This window comes from Platichthys flesus, chromosome 9 (assembly GCF_949316205.1).
Source record: "Platichthys flesus chromosome 9, fPlaFle2.1, whole genome shotgun sequence".
NCBI classification, from domain to species: Eukaryota; Metazoa; Chordata; class Actinopteri; order Pleuronectiformes; family Pleuronectidae; genus Platichthys; species Platichthys flesus.
This window is the reverse complement of record NC_084953.1, coordinates 23,805,216-23,830,283: the sequence shown is the minus strand read 5'-3', so window position 1 is coordinate 23,830,283 and position 25,068 is coordinate 23,805,216. Positions and strand designations below refer to the sequence as shown.

At 40.1% G+C, this 25,068-nt stretch overlaps 1 protein-coding gene across 2 annotated transcripts; it reads left to right on the top strand.

The window, feature by feature from the left end:
- The first annotated feature begins 6,677 nt into the window (after positions 1 to 6,677).
- Positions 6,678 to 25,029, top strand: s100p (S100 calcium binding protein P). Of its 2 annotated transcripts, none has more exons than XM_062395039.1 (5): positions 6,678 to 6,792; positions 20,128 to 20,235; positions 22,118 to 22,288; positions 22,425 to 22,620; positions 23,447 to 25,029. In XM_062395039.1, the coding sequence occupies exons 1-5, from the start codon at positions 6,743 to 6,745 to the stop codon at positions 23,729 to 23,731; spliced, it is 810 nt and encodes a 269-aa protein (XP_062251023.1). In that variant the 5' UTR covers positions 6,678 to 6,742; the 3' UTR covers positions 23,732 to 25,029. The 2 variants fall into 2 exon arrangements, with proteins under 2 accessions (XP_062251023.1, XP_062251024.1); XM_062395040.1 differs by lacking the exon at positions 6,678 to 6,792 and adding an exon at positions 9,222 to 9,434 and having other exon boundaries at positions 23,447 to 25,028.
- Positions 25,030 to 25,068: the final 39 nt, after the last annotated feature.

Below are 25,068 nucleotides of genomic sequence, written 5' to 3'. Positions count from 1 at the left end.
CTATTTCTGGTGAGATGTTTTTGGCAACACTGGTCTGAGATAACTGCAGAATGAGAGGGAGATGGAGAGGGAGAGGGAGAGGAAGAGGGAAAGAGAGAGAGAGAGAGGGGGGGGGGGGCAGAAAACTATGGGAGTGAACAACACAGTGTTCAGTCTCACTGTAGGATGAGCCGTATCATTAAGTTACTATCAGTGGCCATATCAGTGTTACAGGTTTTCACACATTTAACCACGTAGATAAGCATCTCTGTCAGAATATAAATTGACCATTTTTGTTCCTACACTGACCTGAATGGAGAACATGGAAGTAGCTGTCAGCCTACATTAGCTGTGTCACACTGTGCACCTTTGTGTAATATCACAAGGAGGCCTTTCCCCCATGGCCACTTCACCACCTGCTGTCACAACGTCACCACACGTCACCACACTGTTTCAGCTGTTTCAGCTTGACAAGCACATTTATGTCACTGTGCAATTTTTATATGAACAGACACAATGACAAATATTGTGAAAACCTGCACATCTCATTAAACATCAGTGCTCTGCAGAAAGGCTTAAATCATATCAAGTAATGATGAAAATTATATTACATACACTTAACGTGAACCAAACATTTTAAATAATTTTTTTAAGATATTAAATATCAAGACAGACAAACTCCCTACTACATTAAGCGTCTCCATCTAAGGTTATATTCTCGTCCAGGATCAAGCTTTAGCAGAATCTTGAATCTGTCTGTCTCAGTCTTTGTCAGTGCAGAGGAAATACTCAGGGGAGCAGAATGACCTCCGTCTCATTTAAACAGAAGCTCTCCATGAGCGCCACACACCAAAATCTGCCCTGACACACCAATTGCACCACACAGGGGCTGGGAATTTTTCTAGGCCAGCACTAGCTCTGTCCTTCTATTTAAGCATAGTTCAGAGAATTGTAAAGATGAGGCATTTCTGAAGTATTCCTTTTGAAAGCTTATTTACATTATGTAAGTGTTCAAATAATTTTTAATGGTGGATAAGTGTTTTTCCATTTCTTAAAAGTGGTGCAAACACTTCTCTGCGTAGCTGAAAGCTTGAAAACCTACCGAAAAAACATTGTTTTATTGACCTTTCTTTTCAAAAAGTGGTCAAAATGGATGTTTTCAGGCACTTATCTTAGATAGTTTGAGAAAAATTGTTCTGTTGAGAATAAAATTACCTTTTGCACCATTGTATAGAGAGTGTTTTGTTTGGTGTGATGTTTTTGTGATATCGCTGTAACCCAAAAACATCACACCAAGGGGAGCAGGGGAGCAGGCGCCAATAAGCCGACATTGGGCGAGAGGTGGGGTACACCCTGGACAGGTCGCCACCTTATCACGGGCCAACAAACAGATGCAAAGAATCATTTACACGTTCACTCAATTTAGCATCTCCAATGAACCTACCCCCAATCTGCATGTCTTTGGAATGTGGGAGGAAGCTGGAGAACCTGGACAAAACCCATATCTACACAAGGAGAACATGTAAACTCCAGACAGGAAGACCCTGATCAGCCAACATATTGAAACCCAGAAACTTCTGGCTGTGAGGCAACAGTTTTAATCCATCATTTGTATAATAATATTAGTTGTTGGTGCAAAAATCCCTTGGAAAATGTAAATTTATTGTTCACAACGTTGGATTTAGAATCTCATTATCTCCACATTAAAACATATTCTTTCATGTTTACTTTTTAAATGTATCATCGAATATTTGGTTTTCCTTACCCGGCACACACGTTAGACAATTCTAAGTGAAGCTATCATGCATACTGATGTATTTCAGTGTATAGATATTGATAGAGTTGCCATAGGAGATGAATACAGAGGAGTCAGCCCTTGTAAAACAATGAACTCCTCAGTAGCTGGACAGTATCAAACCTCATCCCCTACAGACACACACACTGTAATACAAAACTTTGAAAACTTGGAAATGAGCTTTGGTTCCACATTTTATTTTCACAGCCGACTGTCAATATAATTTGTGATATTTTCCTCTGCATTGCAGTGCTGTCGTGCACTCAGGTTGTGTCCTTGGTGAATTAGTAGGAGGTTATTTGCATCTCCAGATGGCACGCTTATCAATAATTCATCGTGTTTTGAATACTTTCTTCACTCTTCATTCTTTGCTCTGAAACACTCCTGTAGAATGCTTTGTCACACAAAATATTTGAATCACAAAGTTGCCTTGACATTGCGATTTATAATTTTTTTTCAAGTTAACAAAAAAGAAAAAGGACCATCCATTACTATTCAGAACTATCTCACTATCCTTAAAATCAAATATTTATAATTTCATATAAAGAAAAAGTGAGTTTGCCGTAAACAACACTGGAATGATTTTCACAAGGAAGGAGCACTTTGTGCCTGTGTGATGTAAAATGTTATTTTACAATAGAGATGGGAGGAGTGGGATGAAATAGCAGGTGTTATGATATTCTATATTTTACTTCACGTCAAAGATTCACAGAACAAAATCAACAATTTAAAGCTCTATTGTGTATCCAAACCATGTTTTCCTCAAAATACCAACAAACCACATCATCGACTCAGTAGCATGCTCACTGTGGTTTATTTGGACTCTATTTTTACTTATCGTTGACTATCCTGCTGCTGTAAACACTCACTGGTCTTGAATGAGGATTAATCCTCTGCTAAAACCCTAAGCCACGGAATTTGTTTAAAACAAGGAAACATCTTTATCTGTGTGTCAATGGGAATAGGTTGTGTCAGAAGCTTGGTGATGTTGCACTCATTCACTGTTCACTGCCATGTTACACAATTAACCTCTTACAATTGGTGTTGCAGCGACATCTGTGTAACCTTGTATGTTGAGTGGAATATTCTATTTCCTGTTCAATGATCTTTTTTATTTTACCAACATATTTCCACTTAATAAATGGACAATTTTACAATTAATTTAAGTTTACATTTTAAAATGCATTGGTTTGGCTATATAAATATGTATGATGTTGGATTGTATTCTTATCTGTAGAGGAAGGAAATACATTTATAATGATCCCAATTTTAGGTGTATAATTTGGATATTTATGTTTTACGAAATAGAAGACATCTTAATCATTGGTCATTTTAGTGGATTATAAGGTAATTTCATACATAGACAGTAAACAGTAGTAAAGACAAAAACAATAACAAGAGAATTAATATATCTGCAATATAGATGGACGACATGCACTGGCTGATATCCAATTTTTTAATTCACAGATCAATATTCCCCCCACACATCAGTAAACCCAGATGTGTGTGTAATCCTATTCATTCTTCCTCCACTGAGTGTTTCATCTCTGGGAACAGCCGAACAGAAAAAACTATTCATCTGAGCAGGAGCAAGCAGCCTCTCAGTCTCCTAGGCAACAAGCCAGGTTTCCCGCGGTAACAAATCACTGGCGCCCATTGGTGGGAGGATGAGGAGCTCCCTGCAGCATTCCCATGGCAACCGGCTCTGTGATTTCAGAGAAATGATGGCAGGTTTTTTTTTATAACTCTAACACCAGGCTCACCCCCATACTGACTTTCACACACACACACGCACACACACACAAAGACTCTTTTTTTATACACATAAAAATACACACACGCCTATTCTCTCACTTACAGCTCTGCTCTACCCTCCGATGAAAACACGTTGAACCTGTTTGTGAAATGAATCTCAAGCATTGTCTTTGTCAGACTGGCTTCACTGATTCATTACCGGCTCTAATTTCCTCACCTGACTGAGGGAAAAGGGACAAACCTCCAAACTCCCACTGCATCGATTCATCTGAGGTCATTAGGGTGAAGTGACTGTAGTGAGAATGAGATGCAGCACAAGCCACAAGGTCTGTTGGGATATTGGGTGTGCGGTTGACTGTATCGGCAATGTGGTACGCTGTTGATATTATATAGACAAACCAACCTTATGATTTTATGAAATACTGGAATAAGGCTGGTTTGAATTTTCAATTGAGCGGTGAAACCTTCATTTATCGTGTGTATCGTGAGCTATTTTAAAGCCTCAAACGTGTCCACACGCATGGCGAGCAGATGCTAGTAAGGTGTTGACCAAGATATTTCCGTGTAACCTTTTATGTGTGCACTAAGGGGCCATGTCCCACTGACAAAAACAGATGTACAGGAAGCAAACGCTTAAGAGGAGGTCATTAGCATTTCACCGAGGAGGGATACTTAAAATCTATCAACAAGCTCCCGTCTTTCCTTTACTCTTCGAACAGCTCCATCGTGTTATTTCTTGACTCAATAATAATGTGGCTTAATACTGTTCCCCACCCATAGGATTGTGCATAATCCTGTTTCTGAGAATTCAGCATTGTGGACTCCAGCCCTTCTCTGAGATGCAGGAAATCCCAACATCTCTTTTGTGTTTCCAAATATAAGGATGATGAAAGCGTTCTCACTAAATCCTGTTTGAGATTTAAGCTAGCTGATTTGAGCATTTAGCTTTGGTTATAAACACTCTCGCTTTGACACATGATCAGACAACGCTTCATACAAATTAGTTTATTTCAAGCCTTTAGAGTGGCAGCCGATACAGTATGAACTTAACATAATTTTTTTGTTCTTGAAATGAAAAATAATAGCAGAGGTAATAGTTGTGTGTTGTTGTTATACCACTATAGAAATAATTAGAGAAGACGTTATAGGGTGTCTGGATGTATCATGTCACCAGTGACCACAATCTTTCCCTAACTTTGACTCATTAGCTTTCATTGCTTAAACTCAGTCATACAGGTAACAGACTAGAAAACAATACTATTTAGATAAGTAATGTGTGGCCACAGTAATTCTGGTTCAACAGCAGCATGGTTGGCAGGTGATATTTTTGTTAAGAGACATGTTTTTGTACACCAATATTCCAATATAACCTAGATTAAACCCAATAGGCTGAATAAAACCGAGTTTTTCTCAACTTGAACAAAATCATCCTTGGTATAAACCATTATGAAATGATTATGAAAGACAAGTTGAGTTCTGTGATATTAGTCACATGATGTAGACACGTATATGTCCTAATCACATGATAATGTACTAATTCATAGCAATTTGTGACATTGACATAATGGCGGTTATGGACTGCGTGAATATTCCTTAAGCAACTTGTCATGTAGACATGCTATCTGCCTACTGTACTATCTAGTTCTATTAAGGTCAGTAGTTGGAATATTGATGTCCATGAAAGTGTAGTCAGTGTTTATGTGCTCTGAAAGACATTGCTTACACCAAAATTAACATGTAGCACAAAGAACATCTTATTGGCTGCTCCATCAATGTTTTAACTGTTGTGTGTATAACCTTTAAACAAACACATGCACAGAAGCACACACACGTACACACTGGATAATCAGGCCCTCTTTGATCATCCTCGTTTGACTCAGTGGTTGCTATGCCAACAGGCAAGAAAATAGCTTTGAGCTGCAGTACTATGGCTTTCATGACTGATGCAACATTTACCTCCCCCCTGACACACACGCACACACACACTCAGAGAGCAGTTTCTCTCACTTTCTTCTCCAACAGTCGGTGGATTTAGTATTTAGGTCACCTCTTTGTGGAAGGAGAGAGGAAGGAGCATCCCAATGTAATGGTTGGTGTTGATTGGTCAGCGCAGTTCACGCACACACATACACACGCAGAGCAAATACACTTGTGATCGACTCTGTGCTGCTCTGCTTTCACCATCCCTCTGTTCTTCTTTCTGTTTCTCTGTCCCTGCTGTTCATTTGCCAAAGGCCGAGTATCTTGTCCTCCTCTATCTTCCTCCCTCTTGTCTCCTTCACTTCTTCCTCCCTCATATCTAGTATGACCTACATTTCCTCCTGATGCCTTGGCCCTTTGATGTTCGCTGGCTTTTCTTTTTCCCCACCTCTGCATGCACTAGAAGACACACACACGCACACACACACACACACACACACACACACACACTATGGTGGTGGGGTGGAGTCACATTTAGAGCTGTTAAAGATGGAGTTCGAAAATAGAATGCCAAGCTAAGCCCTGAGTGAACCCTGATTCAAAGCACACACACACACACACACACACACACACTCCTCTCTCTCTCTCTCTCTCTCTCTCTCTCTCTCTCTCTCGCTCTCTCTCTCTCTCTCTCGCGTCCCCCCCCCCCCCCCCCCACACACACACACACACTAACCCAAGTAAATAGAGAAGGTTATGCGTATAGTGCCACCTATGGACAAACAGCATCCCCTTCATGTTGATTTCTATGACTCCACACTGCCCCCTACTGTGCTTTTGTTAATAGAACCACTTACAATCACGATCAGACTCCCTCTCTGCTTCCACCTAGTGGAGGACATCCTGTCTTACTGTGAGACTATTAAGAGAACTACGAATCGCTGTCAGTAATCATTGCAAAATCAACATTAGTGAATATTATGTAAGTCAAGGATTTCTACATGAATCAATTGTAGCAGCATGGTGATCTTCAGTTATATAAGTATATAACACAAATGATGTAATAAATACCTTATTAAAGTGTCCAAAGTCAAGAAACTTAAAAGTTGAAACTGGATGGAAGCATTTAATGGAAGCCGCCCTCTGCTGACACCAGGAAACTGAGCCAAGCCTTCACTTCCTCCAATTCTCTCTCTTTGATTGTATCATTTTAGTCCATCCTGTGGTCCGTGTGTGTCTGTGTTTGTGTGTGTGTGTGTCAGTTCTCTGCGTTAACGTTAACACAGCAACAACATGCTGACCCAGAGGAGCTTCAGAAAGGCCGAAACCCACTGCACCTCAGGGTGAGCTCTCTGATCTGTTTCTCCATTCACTACATACCAGCTTTAATGCTTGTTTTCATCTCATGTTTTACATATTTCTGTACAAAAAAAAAAGAAGAGAAGAAAGTATAGCCTTTGGATTTGGTCTTTATCTTAAAATTAACTCAGAAAACCATATTGGTCTATGGGTCTTGTATACATTATAATGTTAAGAAAATAATAATGTTAACTGGAGTACTATGGGAGACATTAAATTAGAATGAAATGATTCTGTATAAACATGTACATGTACACAAATGCATTTTCACCAAGATGCGATGTTAAGTTTCTTCCGTTTTTTTCAGTAGCAAAAGGAATATCATTGTAATCAATAAAATATAAACAGCTCTTAACGATTTTCTTATTTAGTTGTTGTCGCAGCAACAGCGGCCTCTGCTGCCTAAAGTTGTAAAGACAAGAGCTTTGCATTCTATGCTGTATATCCAAACCAGGCCACTCAGAGGGGGGCGCCAAAAACTGCGCCGAGCAAAAAATAAGATAAAATAAAATTTTGCTAGGCGCCCCCTTCTATATGTGGTATAGCCAAAACTATTGTATTTAATTACTCTGACAGTAATTTAAGTAGTTTCATTAGAGAAATCAGTAAATGACAGTAGCACTCAGGTGGAACGTTTGGCACGAGAGCAGTTGCACCCCGTACTGTCAGATGCAGTCTGGATGAGGAACTGAATGCTCCGTGTCGTTCCTGCTGCTGCTTCCATCCTGTATTCTACAGGGTAGTAGTGGGTGAGAGTCACCTACGTTAGCTCCTAAAGCCTCGCTTGATCACCACGGGTGTCATTGAGACGTGTTGACTGGTAAAACTTAGAAACTCCGCTGGGCAGTGAGGAGAGACACTCGCGCACTAGGTGGGCGGGGCTACATTCGCCTGTATAGGTGTTTATTTTACCTGCACTTCGTCTTGCAGGCGGGTCGCGCTAGTATATTGTTTACCTTACAGTGTGTAGTTCAGCTCCGACACACACAGACTCTGTAATTCATGTATTGTGCCTTATAAAGACCAGTTATAAGCTAATGTTCAATAGGTATATATTGTAAATGTTTATATTTCTTTATGAGTGATGATGTATATTAAAATGTTTGGAGGAAAGAGACACCATAATAATTGAATGTATGTTTTATGCAGTTTAAAATGCAGTTACACTCAAAGAAATGCTTGTACTTGAAATTGTCTTTAATTTGAATAAGATGCAGTCTGGATGTGGAACTGAATGCTACGTGTCGTTATTGCTGCTGCATTCATGCTGTATTCTACAGATATACTTTGTTGCTGTGGTATCAATTTTGGGACCCAAAACATATATCTCCAACCAATACTTTGACGTTAAAAAAATTAATCTAACATTGGGTAAAATGAGGCAAAAATTGAGGTACGAACCTCCTTGGTGTTGTCAGAACATGCTAGCACATTGAGGCTTATGGTTAGTGTGTGTGTGTCCAAGCAACTTCGACGAAGAAAGAAATAATTTTATAATAAGCTTTCGTGTGGGGGGGGGCGCCAGGAGTGAAGCTTGCCTAGAGTGCCGAATGTGCCTGGGCCGGCCCTGAAACCAGGCAATACGTTGTATTAATACTATTTTATAATAACATCATAATGTTGTCATGTATACAATTATGATTAAGAATGGCTAGTTAATCTTTATGTTAAAGCATCAGTACACTATATGACAATTATCTGACTTCATAGTGATGTCATAATGTCAACACTCCTCCTACTCATGTCAAGCAACATTCAGCTGATCTGTTTCACGGGAAACCTCTAAAGCCACAGCGGCTGAGGGCTGAAATGAAGACGATAGGAAATGGCCTCTTCACCTCTGCATGACATCCACACCTTCGACACTGAGATGGTTTGCGCTTCTCTGTAGTGTGTGAGGGGAGGTCGGTGTCATCGAAGTGATTTTGAAACTGCTTATTTAAAATATAATAGTCTTACCTAACCTGAGCATACAAATGTTCAAACACATATCAACGTGATATCAATATCCCACAGTGTCAAGCTCTGCAAACCCAGAACACATCAAATTTTTTATGTTTTTTATGTGAACTTTTATGTTCAACAACTTAATTCTAGTTTCATATTTCTTGTAGGGGCAGCCAGCCACCACTAGAGGTCCCTGTTTCTAAACATAAACCACACCAGCGTCATACCTTGACTGAGGTTTATTGACATTTATTTGAATACATGGACATCTGGACTTCTCCGGTTTCATTTATAATATTTCAAAATATAAAGCCTATTTTCATGCATGTAATATGTGCAGTGTGGTTTTGGTTATTTTATATATCTATTGTTCTCTTTCTTGTCTCTGTGTCTTGTCTCCTCCTCCTCACTTTTCCTCTTTTGGTCCCTCTCAAACACTGTCTATCTCCTCTAAGTCCCACAGACAATGGCCACCAGACTTAGATTATTAGTGTGAGCACTATGAGGTAGTGTGACTTTTGTGGCTGCCCCTCACTATGCACCATGGGAGTCATGCTCAGAGCTGCTCCCCTGATAAACACAATGTCACATGTTGCCTAGTGGACACCTCTTAACATGCCATGGGATTAAAAGACTAAATGAAAACTAGGAAACCTTCTTACTTCAGCAGCATTTGAAGGTAAGAATTGAGAGTTTGAGTGGATGACAGAGGGAAAAGCTGTTTGACTACTGGTCAGTCTCATTATCATGACAAAAATATATCTTTTCATACAAAAAATAGTTTTTCAATATTTTCTTTCTCTCAATTCAAATAGCATTTCATGTAAATGTATACTTTGTGGCATCGCAGGTAAAGTTTGATGCGCTGCCGTCACACAGCTAGACGTGCCTTCCATGGACTCACTTGGCTGCTAGTCTCTCATCTTCAGAATAAGTTGAGAATTGAAATAAATTAAATTATATTTGTATAGCACCAAATCATAAAATACGTAATCCTTTTGAAAGTCCTTAATTTGGCACAATCAACCATAAGCATACGTCACATTTACCCTCTCGCTCCCACTGCCCCGTACCCCCCTTGTCTTCTTCTTTTCCTTGTCCTAACCGTGAGCATGAATGCCTCTTGTGGCTGATTGTCTTTTTTGGTTTATTTCCTAACATCAGATTGTATAGAGCATCCCATTTTTTAAACACACAACCCAAACAGACAGCCAGCAGACCATGGAGACATATTCACTGAATTCAATGAGAAGTCAATTGGATTATAGTCTCCTACTTGACCCTTAAACATTTTTATAAGGAAAAACAAATGTGTAGCCATACTAACAAATACACTACCAAAGTGTTAACTGTCACGACAAGTGGAATAATGAAGTAATAATACAAAATCTGGAAAAATACATTCGAAAATGAATCCCTTTCTTGTTCATTAGTCTAAACATATTTTGTCCAAACTTGAAATTAGGTGACCAACCACCAAACCACTGTCAGCTCTGGTGATAGTGTAATTTACACGCACTGCAATGAGAGCGGTCTGCCAAGTTCCACTAACGGTGCATCGCTGTGAGGTGCCGCCAAGTCTGGTCTGAACCATTAACACCAGCTGCCTCTGCTCCTCGGCCATTAGCACTCAGTCCAACACTGACAACAGAATATGTCTCAGACAAGACAACATTAATGCTATTTACAGTGCATCTCACTGTCCCGTCCGCATGTCCCTCTGTCTTTTTCTCTCCTCGGGCCATTCCAGCTTCACTCTCACTCTGTTTCGCTGAGTGCACTGTGCTGTGGCTACTAGAAAGATACTGGGCCTCTCCAGCTGCAGTACAGATGTCTATCAGGAGAAGTTACACATACTGGCAGTCATATGGGAGATCACAACGGTGGAATTGGACACATCATACTCCCGTAAATGTTTTTAATTCAAGTGTGAATCAATGAATTTATAAATGTCTCCAACAAATATCAAACGATGTTACGGTCCGTGGTTTGTAAACAGGGATTCCAACTGCGACAAAAAACAGTGTGTCAGTAGTTAAGAATAAAAACAGTAAAAGTGTGAGAGAAATTAAAGCATGACCTGTAAAAAACACTGGGTTATTCTACACTGGGTTCACTGCTGCACCTTCATTTTCATCATACAAAATTGTGTGTGGAACCCTGTACCAACTAGCATTGCTGTATATCTACTTGTTTTGAGTAATCTAAATAAATGTAAATCATCCATAACTTTGTCTTTGGCTGTATCTAGAAGTTAAAGTTTAATCGGGAGATACTTCAAGAGAAACAAATGAAAATTTGTAAATTTGAATGTAATTGGGTTTATTGTAAACAGAGGAATAGACTTCAGTACTTCGACCCCAATGAGAAGTAAAATGCCACTGAGGTGGTTCTATCCTCCAGATCCTGGAGACTGGTGGCGGCGAATAGGGCACAAAGTCAGAACAATTGATGAAGGCTTCTGATTGGACGGTTGACCAAGGATCCAGAGTTGAGGTGAGACAGGAGTGGAGGTGGGCAACTCATGGATGATGGAGCTGAACTAACAGCTGAATGACAGGAGGGAAAGCGAACATTTAAAACGTACAAGTGATTGGCTTAAGGTGAGTGCGTTGTGATTGCGATAAAAGACAGAAAGAAGTGGTGGATCCTCGAGGTAGCGGAAACTGTGCATGTGACAAGACAGGTCTAGAGCTTTCTGGTCTTGATTGATACAGCTTGGCAGCAACAATATAATTGCAGAGTTGGCAGGACTGCAGTGTATGGAAAGATGCAAGCAGACATGGATTTACTGAATCCAGGGCAAAATAAAGATAAATGTAGTAACTGATTAGTCAACTTCATGAGTAGTTTCACTGTTTCATCGGTAACAGCTGTATAGAGGCTGTTCACAAACATGCAGGGGGGGAAAGTGACAGGAGTTATTGATTTCAAAATCTGCAACTCTTAGATTCTAAACAAGGCTGAGCAGCTGTGTGAGACGCTCACTGTCGTCAGTCAGGTGCCAACAGACAACTGCTGGTTACAGACACACACACACACACACACACACACACACACAAACGCATGCCATGCCTATCAACCATCCGCGAAGAGAACGATGACATCACTGCTGAGATACACCCTGCATGAGTGTGTAGGAGGCACGTCTGTGTGTCTGTGAGCTGTCACTGAGAACCACAGCACCTGTGCCGTCACCAAGCCACCTGACGGTCCCACCATCCAGGAAGGCTGCGAGGTTTATGTGTCAATGAGCGACAAGTGGATCATGAACCGTATGTGATTAATCCAGTGTGTGTGTGTGTGTGTGTGTGTGTGTGTGTGTGGAGGTCTAAGAGTGAAGGGAGGATAGAGCATAGAAAAAACATATGTGCATGTGTTTGTATGATGTATGGCCTCATCAGAGAACATTCTTTACTGGTTTTAAACACCTGTGACACACTGCCCTTGACCTTTTTAACAGTTGTCAGAAAGGTGAATATATAGCTCTGTATGTGTGTATGTGTGTGTGTGTGTGTGTGTGTGTGTGTGTGTGTGAGTGTGAGTGTGTGTGTCTCCAAAACACACAAAAATACATGTATAAACCTCTATGGTCTCTTGATGCCTGATACGCTATTTGTAAAACACATGGCGATGTGTATGTTATATATATACATGACATTACACATGATACCATTCATGTTAAAGTCTCTGAAGACTTTTGTCCAAGTGCATGTGCATCCACACAATGACCCATTTCATTGAATTAGTTTTTAAACCCCTAACGTCACTTTTTCCTCTTTGATCTTTGTTTACATTCTGCCATCAAGTGTAAATTCAGTAACTTCTGTTAAGTTTGGTCAGTAGTGTGTGAGGAGGAGGAAGGACAGAGGCTTAGATACAGAACAGAGCTGGTGTTTTAGGATATTGTCATGTTCATGTTTCTTTCCTCTCTGTCACCCCTCCCCCCCAGCCCTCACACACACACAAACACGTACACACACACACATGCGCACACATGCACACTCACACACACACAAATACACACACACACACACACACACACACACACACACACACACCACCCACATCCTCTCTGACAGATGCTGATGAAGCTGACGAACACCCCTGTTAAATAGACCTGATACTTCAGACAGAACTGAACCACAGTCATAAAACACTTGTGGATTAAACTTGGACGATGTCTTCGGCAATTTTCATAGGTTTGTTTTCTATAAAGAAGAATCCATGCGCAGGTTTTGTCATGAGTAACCTCCATTTTATGTCTCAACCTTTTAAAAAACTAGAACCTTTTTTGATTGCCGTCTTTTCAGTTTTCCTCTGACAGTAAATATTAGAAAAGCTTCCTCAATATTGGGTGCTGCGAATCAAACATTTCTTTTTGTTTTAGCATCCAACAGTGAAGCCTGAGGAGCATTGAGTAGGTAAAATGGGTAAAGCGTAGTTTGGATAAAGGTTAACATGAGCCAATGGACGGAGGTGTTGTAATTTGCAAGGTGCCATGTTTGGGGACGACCATTGACTTCTGTCAGACACCACAGTCAGAGATCAGATGAGCTCCATGTGGTCTTACGTCTGCAATATAAGGATATGCTATGCTTTTGTAAAGTAGGATGTTGGAACCAGGATAGTGATGGTTTATATTGTTTTCAGTTCACATATGACTGGATTGTAGTGTTGTGTCGTTCGTGAAGGATTCGTTCGTTTTGAACGAATCATTACAAGGACTCTGGAGTAACGAGTCCTCTCAAAGAGTGATTCGTTCATTTTCTCATGGCCGCGCATCGGGACTGTTGCATAGGCTGCTGCAGGTCACGTGGAAAATGATCCAAAGACTCGTATTCGGCAGATGAACGAATCACTGATCTGAAGACTCTGTTGGCAGAAGAACGAATCACTGATCTGAAGACTCTGTTGGCAGAAGAACGAGTCACTGATCTGAAGACACGGTCGGGAGGTGAACGATTCGTTCATCTGCCGGGTACAAGTCTTTGGATCATTTTCCACGTGACCTCCATAGGCTCAGAAGAAAAAACAGATACCTCATTCCCTATCGCGGGACCGCTGTTAAAAAGCAGCCATGACTGACAGCTTTTGTGTGGCAGATCATATTTTTTTTAAGAAAACCTCCTCTATTATGGAGGATCGTGGTCTAGATGGTTGCTGAGCATGGACTGTGCTTCATCAATGCTGCTAGAGACTTTGATTATTGATGATGTTCTCCTGCACGTGGCATCTATTGCACTTCTGTCCGTCCTGGGAGAGGGATCCCTCACATGTGGCTCTCTCTGAGGTTTCTACATATTTTTACCCTGTTAAAAGGGTTTTTTGTAGTTTTTCCTTACTCTTGCTGAGGGTTAAGGACAGAGGATGTCACACCCTGTTAAAGCCCTATGAGATGAATTGTAATTTGTGAATATGGGCTATACAAATAAAATTTGATTGATTGATTGATTGATATTATATACAGTAAAACATGACAGTTTGTATGGTTTTAAATTGTCATTTATAGTCACACTGGCATTTAATTATCACGGGAAATAATTACACTGCACTAAACTGTAAGTGTAAATGTAAAGTGAAAATAACAAAACCAGTCATTATGACTTTTGAATAGGGCTGAACGATATGGGGAAATAATCTAATTGCGATTTCCCCCCCAAAATATTGCGATTAAGATTTAATATGCAAATCTTTTATTTTATCCTCTCTTTCCCCCCCAAAAAAACGTAATGAATGATTTAAATATGACCAACACAGTATTAGATACTGTACAATATTCTGTCCCACATTTTTATTTAACTGCTCATTACAGAAACCAGAATAACAAATCGTTGTGCATTTAAGTAATTTAATCAAAGTCATTGTAAGTATAAACACAAGGCATGCACTTTTTAAAAGTGTGTGCAAATTTACCATCTTGAGAATTATTTTTTTTTAAATAAAGGTGTCTTACTGCTCTCAAGTCAGTAACATTTCCAGTGTTGGGAAGGATACTTTCAAAACGTATTCTGTTACAGAATGCGGAATACATGCCAACAAATTTAATCTGTAACTTATTCCGTTACATTAACTAATCAGAGTAACGTATTCTGAATACTTGGATTATTCCACATTGAATTACATTTTATAAGTGTAGGAATGCGGCGTTGTTATAGTCAGTGGAGCAGCAGCAGTTTAAACTCTGTGTCCGCGGATGCGGCGGGCCAGCTGGATGTGCTGGCAGCGTGCGGATCAGCAGCTCCGTAGATCCCCGTTCATGTCCGGGTGGACGTGCAGCGGTATGGAGGCGCCGGGCCGCAGCAGGAACACCCCCATGCTGAACACCTCCGTCTCGCAGATGTGCATGTAGGGGACCGGGGGGCTCTGGAGCCCCGCCGCCCCGGAGCTCGGCTTGCTTTTCCGAGGAGCGATTTTCCCGTCCGCCGCTCGCACCGCGGTCAACGGCGAAATGAGCTCGCTCTGTGTGGCCGAAGACTCTGTGGGCAGATGAACGAAACACGTCGGGAGTTGAACGATTCGTTCATCTGCCGGGTACGAGGCAGATGAACGAATCCCCCCCCCCCCCCCCCCCCGTTGAAACGAACGAATGACTCAAAAAGAGATTCGTTCATTCTAGTGAACGAGATTCAAAGAACCGACACGGTAAAAAGATCCGAACTTCCCATCACTACTGGATTGAGCCATGACTAATTACGTTTTGTGCTTTGGTTTGACTGAACGAAATATTTTATTATTACGCTGACAAAAGAAAATCAACATGTCCGTACAACTAGAGGTTCTCAAATTTCTCCGAGGAACCTCTACAAGATGAAAATATTCCAAGGGGCTCCTCATGTATGTCTATTGTAAATTTGACATGTTTTATTTTTTATGCTTCTATTCAGTTTTGTGAAAGAACCACGAATAAATTATGATCATGTAAATGGATAAATCTGGAAGCTTTTCATGGACCCCGTGGCAGTGTGCCATAGACCCCCATCTGAGAAATACTACATTAGAACATTCATTTATTTTTGCTCCTGTACACAGTTCACTACATTACATGACAGTGTTCAGTATCCAGTAAATTAAATCATATTGTGTTAAATCTCATTATTTGATGCCACTAATAACAATAAAAAAATTGATATGCATAAAAAATCTAATGATCCTATATTGGAAGATACAATTTAACCGGATTGAATGAAATTCAAGCATATTTAGCCTGAAAGCTGTTCAGCTGTTGCCATATGGACACTGTTATGCTTCTGATTCAGTGTGTGATCCTCTAATAGAGTTCAAATATCCGTCTTTTATTTTTATAATTCACTTCCTGTCCCGGCACTTCTCTATTATTACCAGTTTCATTTTTCGGTAGACTCAAAATGTCACTGAGCCACAGCTCAGACCTCTCCAGTGTAAAACTACCAGACAGCAGACACACACAGGATAGGAAATAGTGATGTGTGAATGTGTGTGTGATTGGGTGAATGGCAATAAACTGTACTATAAAGTGCTTTGAGTGGTCATCACGACTAAAAATAACTATATAAATACAGACCATTCACCATTTAACGTTCAATAAACCAGTCAGTGTCATCTTCTATTGCTTTAAGAAGCCAGGTTCACTGGCACTGTGACATATTGCTATTATATTTAGAAATTTAAGATAGAATACTTCTCTGCAGAGGAAACTGATCCCTGTTTAATTCCCTGTTTTTAAGGTATTGCTTTAATCATTTGCCAATTGTATTCATTCATTCTGCTTTATATGGCCTCTCACATGCAGGTGCATCAAAACAACTGTGAAATACTGTGCCACTGACTTCAGAGCAGATTTAGTTTTTCCTGTGCTGCCTCGTCATAGCAATGCAAAATTCTTATCACCACGGACCAACACCTCCATGGGCTCTCAGTTGGTGAAAGCACATTTGGAAGTAAAACAATAAGGGTGCTGGATGGTAAATTATCAACTGTGTTGATCTGAAAAAGGAAACTTGATGCAGGCGCTTGATGCCACTTTGCAGAAAAGAAAGAGATCTTTGTGTTTATCAGGTCTTTCACATTTTCTAGGTTTATTGTTGTGATTAGTCTTGTGGTTCTTGAAAACGGAGAAGAAATGTCTGTGTAGGTTTGCTGGCTTTGATATGTTTATTTTTCATGATGGATCCACTCTGGACTGAAATAAATAATAGCTAAGCTGAACGTTGTCATGTAAAAACCTGAGTGTCTTTTCCAGGCAGTGAGAAACTAAGAAAGAAATTATCAAAAAAGAATCAAAACAAAATGACGCATTTAAAATAAAAACATTTGAATATTTAAAGGCCTAAGGTATGGATATTGTGAGATTACTTTTGCAATCATAACTCATCTTCACTGGCATAATTGAAGAATAAATCCCAGCCTGCTGCTCCCATGGTTCATATACTGCAGTCAGACCTGGGGGGAGGATTTGAGACATTGTGTTTGGCATTTGAATGTGATAAAACCAAACCATCATTAAAGATATCATGAGCTCTATTAATATACTATCTTTAGGTTGAATTTATAGCAGCCTGGTGTAGATGCACCTTTACTATAGTTCACTTGTGGTGCGTTAGAAGTAAGTGACATCAACTGGCCTCAAATGACTGTGTTATACCCAATCCAAATGTTGTAGTAATATATACCCTTATAATTATAATTATAAAACAATGTCTCAATAGGGTTTTATACCATCTACTGAATCACCTTCACCTATATGCTGATGCCGCAGCTCCATCCACTATTTCTATAGTATAGTAAGGGTCACAGCCTTGGTGGGAACATGTAGCAAGAGGTGTGTCTAATTTCTGCTTTAAAGGCTTAACATCATTGATCTTACCCATTCATGTTTTGCAAGACGCAGTGCTCAAGTTAGCATTATTTCATGTTTTACTCCTAATGTCTAGTAACCTTCACAAGAGTGTTTTTTCCTGTTTGTGTAGGAGCCCTTAAACTGGAAAGGAATGGCAGTTATGTGTTGTGGACTAGCTTACAAAGATAACTCTTAGGCAAATATAACACTCAGAGACACACACGCAGACCTGTGTAGGCATGCAGTCAGTCAACACACTCGCCCCCACATAAATCAAAAGAAACACATGTTCTCAAGAAAGACGTGTGCACACACACACATAAACACACACGCGCACTTCGGCCCCAATCATTTAGGTCACATGTTTTATCATCAGCTGACAAGCAGATGCACTGATGTGATGTCCCACTGTGAGGTCCCACAGTTCCTCAACAGATATTTAATAGTGTTACACTGGATTGGTTTAAATAAACAACCAGAGTACAGCTCAAAGTCAAGGCAGGAGCCCAGTTTCCAGGAAATTACAGTCGTTTTTTGAAAAATCTGCACCTCAAGATTTACAGTCACTGCCAACACTCACTGGCAAAGTAGAATGTGGGGTCACCTTTATATGCAGCGTGGAGGAAAGTGGGAATGTGAAGGTCGTGGTGGGTGGATGGGTGTGTAAAATGTCAGACTGTGAAGTCCGTGCAGTGCTTAATGGAAGATACACAGGAAATAAACTCTAGATGAACACATACCAGGTTCACCACCTGCCTCAGCCACATTTTTCCAGGCTCATTCTCAGTCAGAAAGGACACTTATTTATATTTACACGATTTGACTGGCTAGTGCCTGCACATGGGTATTTGGCAAGCAAATCAAACAATGACACCATACTGCAGTTCACCAAAACATGACGTGACCACTTTCAAAGATAATTGGAAGGTTTTCCATTGAAGCCTCCAATGCATACAGGTGGACGCTCTGTTTTAGCCAAGAGGCCTAATTATAACCATATGTTTTTTAACCTTAAACTTATCTGGCATAAACAAAATCTCCGGACCACAATAGTTGCTATTTAAAGATACTGTAAAAATTCTGAATTCGACGAAATGTAATTCACTTGTGTAAAAGTCTTTTGAATCAATTACAAGTGTTCTTAGAGCAATCTGCTACACTTCCTATGACTAGGGGTCGCACATGCCCTACTGTTTACACCATCAAGCCCATGCCTAGTGTACGAGAGTGCTCATGAGAGACACGTTTTCTGGCGTTTGTATAGATGGGGATTCAAACTGATACAGAGCCAAAACACTTGCAGAGATCATTTCAGTTAGAAAACGCAGGTGAAACAGATCTTGGTCATCATGGAAACAACAATTAACATCCAGAGTGTACCAGCAACAGCAAACCATACCTTTGCATACCTAACGGATAATGTCTACTACTTCTTAGGATAGGTTTAGGAAGAGATTAACACCATTTAGTTTAAAAGAAGTACTTCTTTAAGATTACAGAATGTTTGTTGTTATGGTTAAAATAATGAAAATGTAAGGTTTTGATTAGGTCGCTTATAAAGGAAACTACACAGACTATTGGCTTTACAATAAAAGCAAGCAGCAGGATCCATCACTCTTTAGACAATGTCTACGGCCACCAGGCTCCACTCAACAACAAAGCTAACTATGGGTAGTCATAGGCTGCTGCACAGATGACCTATGGGCTGGTTTATCACAAGAGAACAGCTGACGACGCTGTAGCTACTCAGAAAGAAGTGTTCGAATTGTATTGATGACCGACAAGAGAACCCTGTTAAGCCTGGGTCGTAAACCATGATGAGGCATGCTGGGTCATGCCGGTGCTGACATATGAACGTACGTCTTGACAACCAGCTGGGGTTGTTTTCACCTCTTTGATGTAACACACACTCCTGTTCACTTCGGATCAGCCAAGCCACAGATATTTTTAGCCACTGTTAAGAGAACATGTGGTTTTTGACTCTTTTGGTCATGTTTGTGGACATTATGATCAAAGTTTTTGAAATCAGTAACGTAAGGTTACATAAAAGCCTTCTTGAGATGGCCTCTTTATCTCACCGCCTAACGGAGACTAACAGAGACTCACCAGGTTATCACTTAACAATGCAAACCCATTCACGGCAAATGCTCTGATCAACCATTCCTGACCATCAGTGAACCAAGCAGCCACTGCCAAGGAAATATTATACCATGTAATTTATTATTTATACAATTGTATCTATTATTTAATTTAAATGTTTATATTTACTATATTTTATTTATACAACTATTTCCCTTGCTGGTTGACCAGAAGTATTTTTTTGAATGTTCATTGGAGATTCCTAAGTGTATCATGCGTAAAAATGTATTTGTGATGGATGATCAGGTTTTTTCTTGAATGGTAGACTTTTCTGGGGGCACTGTACACTAACCAAAACCACTCTATTAATTCTAGCTACATGGATGGTGTATTACAACTTAGGAGTACATGTACATCACTTCCTCATCGCTCTTTTAACAGAACCTACCTCAATCACTGTGTCTCTGTCTTACAGGAGAGTCAACACCTCTGGCAGCAACGGTGGACTTCCTTACCCACATGCCTCAGAGAGGATGTTTCTTTTGACAGGAAGTAAAGCAACAAATGGAAGAAGCGAGCACAGGTATTGGATCCTGTCTTACCTCAGATTATTCCGACATCAAGGCAGAAATGTTCGTTAATGCAAAATGTTGCTGGAATTAAAATTGAAGACATTAAAGTTTTTTAATCGTTTTTGTAGGTGACATGTTGAATTTGGAGTTGCAATTTAAAGTTGAACAATTTAATTAATTAATTTTATTTGTTTTAAATTGAGCAGCTGAATACAAGGAATTTTACAAGGAAGATATAGTGCAGTGTATCTGTTGATGATGAAAATATAATACAATGTGCGTTGATGGTGGATCATGATGGCGGCAGTTGACCATGGACTATGATTACAACAAGACTGCTTGATAAAAACATTTTCCTCATATTATTGACCATTACTGATCCGTGAATTAATTAACCTTCCATTATGCTAAGTGCTAAGTGTTATTCCAATAAATGCAGCAAATACCCTTATCTTTATGATGTTTTCCTTTACACTTGACATCAATTACACTTCTGTCCGTCCTGGGAGAGGGATCCCTCACATGTGGCTCTCTCTGAGGTTTCTACGTTCTTTTTACCCTGTTAAAAGTTTTTTTTTGTAGTTTTTCCTTACTCTTGTTGAGGGGTTAGGGGCAGAGGATGTCTCACCATGTTAAAGCCCTATGAGGCAAATTGTGATTTGTGATTATGGGCTATACAAATAAAATTGGATTGATTGATTGATTGATTGAAGTGTAAGTGGCAGTGAGAGTGTAGGCAGGTCTCCTGTGAATACTGAAAGTGTCAGTAGGGAACCAGTGACTAAAGTATCAGTTGGAGTATTTTCATTTTCATTTGAAAGGTCAGATGATGTGAAGAGTCTGAAAGCAGGTAAACCATCAGTTGAAGGGTTGATGAGACGACCATTAAATTATCAGACAAGTGCAGAGATATAAGCAGTTATAAGTGAAGCTGAAGCACTAGAGAAAGAAACGTGTGTAGGGCTTCTGTAAACAATAAAAGTGGCAGTACATTAAATTGAGTTTTGGAGAGATTCATTATAGTAAGAGGGTAATAACAGTCAAGATCGTATTAAAATGCAGACAACCTCGATTTATCATTACAAGTGCTTTTATGAATAAAAGATGAGGGTAATTTTTCTGAGGCATAACAATATAACAGCTGTTTAAATGTTTTTTTAGACAAAGTGTGAGTTTACCTACCTGATCTCATTATGGTCGGACGTTCAGTCTTCACCTTCAAACCAGGAAACAGTGAAACTTTATCTAAGGATGTATGTAATAGGTATTTAGGGCAGCGATGCTTATTGTATATAGGTTAAATTTGACAATGTCACAGAGTGCAGAAGTCAGTAGTCAGATATGTAGTCTTCTGTCACCCGCTTCTGACTACTCACCTGCTGGAAAATGAACTATTTCAGTGCACCCCCATAAACAAAATATCAATATTTACAACATTGATTCGAAGAAACAGTTTGTAACATATATTTGAAGTGTGTCAATGTTTAGTATTTCTACAAAGAAAATATCTGACAGAGATGAAGGGAGGAGTTATTGGGAGTAATGTTAGAATATGTGAGTAGATCAGCTGCCGCCATGACCCATCATCATGATCCACCACCACTATCAGGATCCACCATCAGGAGCCATCATCAGCAGCAAAAATGATCACAATGCATGTTACGCCATCGTGATCTCTGATCTGCGATCTACCAGCATGGTAAATGTTTGTTTGCAACTTAATTCGTATCACGCATATCTAATTTGTTGGATTGATTAATTGATTGAAAAGTCAGGTCATGTCACTGGTACAGTGTGGGTTTGAGCAGTAACCAGTCTAAGCCTAGCTTTACTCGACACTTCAGAATTTACAGAGAGCTTAGCCTGTCTATCTTCTTTGATACACATGTTCAGATCCATCTACCAGAAGTTCCGTGAGTATGAGGTGCTGGACAAGAGGAAGACGGTGACAGCTCTGAGAGCAGGAGAGGACAGAGCCATACTGCTGGGCCTCAGCATGGTCTTCTTCTCTGTCATGACGTACTTTGTCCTGGGAATCACCATACTGCGCTCTTACTCGGACAGGTAAAGACACTTTCAGGCCACAGAGCAACAAATGCATCAGTTTTGTCTGAACGCAGTTGTTGTTAGATCAATCCATTTATGTAATCAGAGATATACGATCTCTGCAACAAGTGGAAATCATTGCTCTTTCCCACAGTGTGTGGACTAATGAGGTCAGCTGCACCATCGTGAACTCCACCATCATGTGGGATGTAAACTGTTCGTACAGCTGTGGGTCGGAGTGCTGGAAGAACTCCCGTTACCCCTGTCTCCAGGTCTACGTCAGCCTCAACTCCTCAGGAAAGGTGATGCGACTGCTGCACAACGAGGAGACTGAGGACAACAACCCTGAGGTACTCAACATCTGATGATGCTGCTGCTAGAATCCCTGAAACATTTTTTCATTGAGTCATTCTAACCATGTGTTTTCCCATTAATTAACATTACATATATCTATTGTTTAATAATGAGTTTTTTCAGAAAGCCGCTCATTAAATCCACCCCCCAAAGACTTACTCACACACACTCATAGACTTCTAATGGCTTCGGATTGCAAACCTACAGACCATGTTCATTCAATAAGCCAGTTGATTGAACAGTGGTATATAGTATTAAGCACACACACGGGCATGGAGTCGTTTATTAATAAAATATTTGGGGGGCGGCTGGGGCTCAGTAAGGTAGAGTTGGTCGTCTACGAGTTTGGTCTGTCTCCCACATATCGCATGCTGACGTTTTTGGTGGGCAAGACACCAAACCCAAGTTTGCCCCTGACAGCTGTGCCGACAGCTTGTGATGGATGTGTGATACAGAAAGTGTTGCATGTAGATGCAGTGTATGAGTGTTAATGGGTGAACGGAAAAACTTTAAGGTGCTTTGAGGGGTCATCAAGACTAGAAAAGTGCTATAAAGATTGGTTTTGATTCGTTATTTATTCCTATTCGTCTAGCAGCAATAAGAGTTTGTAATTCTATATGCATGTATTGGAAATGAGTAGAACAGGAATCATAGTGTATGTAATTTGATATATATAAGCATATATGTTTATATCGCCCTCTGCCACAAGACCAGACCGCTGTATCATAATATTATTTATCTAGAGAATATATATATATATATATATATAACATAACTTAATGATATATTCTTAACTCTTTCTTTCTTCCTCCTTTCCCTCAGTGCTTCTACATCCCAAAGTGTCGTAAAGACTATGCAGCCACACATGCCATAGTTCAGAACATTTCTGGGCGTCTCAGACCTCAGCACTCAGTTCAGTGTTTCACGGACCCTGCGGAGAGGATGGACTGTGCCATTTTGACTCAGATTTACGGTCGGGTCGCCGTCTTCCACTCCCTGTTCTGGCCAACCTGCACACTGATTGGAGGAGCCATTATCGTTGCCATGGTGAAGTTCACTCAGTACCTATCCATCATGTGTGAGCGACTGGGCCGCATCAAGACGTGACGGAGAGAAAGGCGGCCGGTTCAGATGGAAGTTCCTGTAATACGGACATCCGACATAAGTGGAATGCTGGGATTTACACAGTGACAATCTCAAAGTTTTCAGAAAGAGGAGCACGTGTTTTTGAGACAGTTGAAAGCCACATTTAAAGATAAACTGATGCCTCTGCTGGTGGTTGAAGTGTAGTAACAATCTTTGAAATGATGATTTGCAACTTGTTTGTGGATGAGTCTTTTTTAGTAAAATCTATGCAAATGTGATATAACATGTTTACATATCTGTTCTGCATCTGCTGTTAAACATTTTGGGAAGTATGAACTTTCTCTGCCATTTACTGTCCAATAAATATGAAGCTACAGCTAGCAACTAGTTAGCTTAGCATAGCTTAACTATATGAAACAGCTGGCTTCCATTGTAGTTTTGGGTCCCTTTATGAGAGTTGTACAAGGTGTTTGAAAAATTGTGTCAAAGTTGTCTGGTACCAATGATAAAGTGTTTCTAAGATGTCTGCTGTCCTAAAGAAAATGGTTACTAAGATCGAGTTGAACTAGGAATCAGAACGCTCAGCAAAATAGTAATGTGTAACTATACTTCTGAAAATGTCCAACTTGTAATGACAGATCTTCGTATCTTGACACCAAAAGTGCATTTAAGCCATTTGGGCCCACATGAACCAAGCATGGATTCAATGCTTAATTTGCTTTTGACCTCTGCTGTCCTGGAAACATCCCATCAGAATTAAAGCTGCAGTGCAGGCAGAGTTCAAGCTCATCCAATGGGCTATGATCAAATAGCTGAGCCAGCTGTCATTTCCAGCTCAGAAGATTGATCGATGAAAGAATGTGTGCTGTAAGTTCATCATTAACATAGTATCTAGAAAAATCATTGGTGCAACCTGATAGCTTAATGATTTGGACGCACACCACAAATCCCCAAAAATCCCCTGGGTAGTGGTCTATGGTTCAATTCCTTTTTCCCTGCCCCTCCTGTCCATGTGCACTAACCATATCAAATAAGAGCACAGAATGTAGTACATGAGTTGACACTGAATTGGTCAATACACATTAAACAGCACTATGAAAACATTTACCTTGCCATTTGTTTATTTTTATCATTGGATGATTAAATCTTCAAGTCCCTACAAAAATGTATGAGTTCCAAACAGATTATTGTGGAGGGTTGTTAAATAAGATGTTTTCTTTCTTTGATAAAATAATAGCGGAGGGTTTTTGCTGAGCACTGCGCAACATTACACCGATGACCTTTGTTTTTTTCAAAGCTCTTTCCATACTGTCGGAAATAAAACTCTGGTTCACTCATCTATTTACACGGTTAAACAT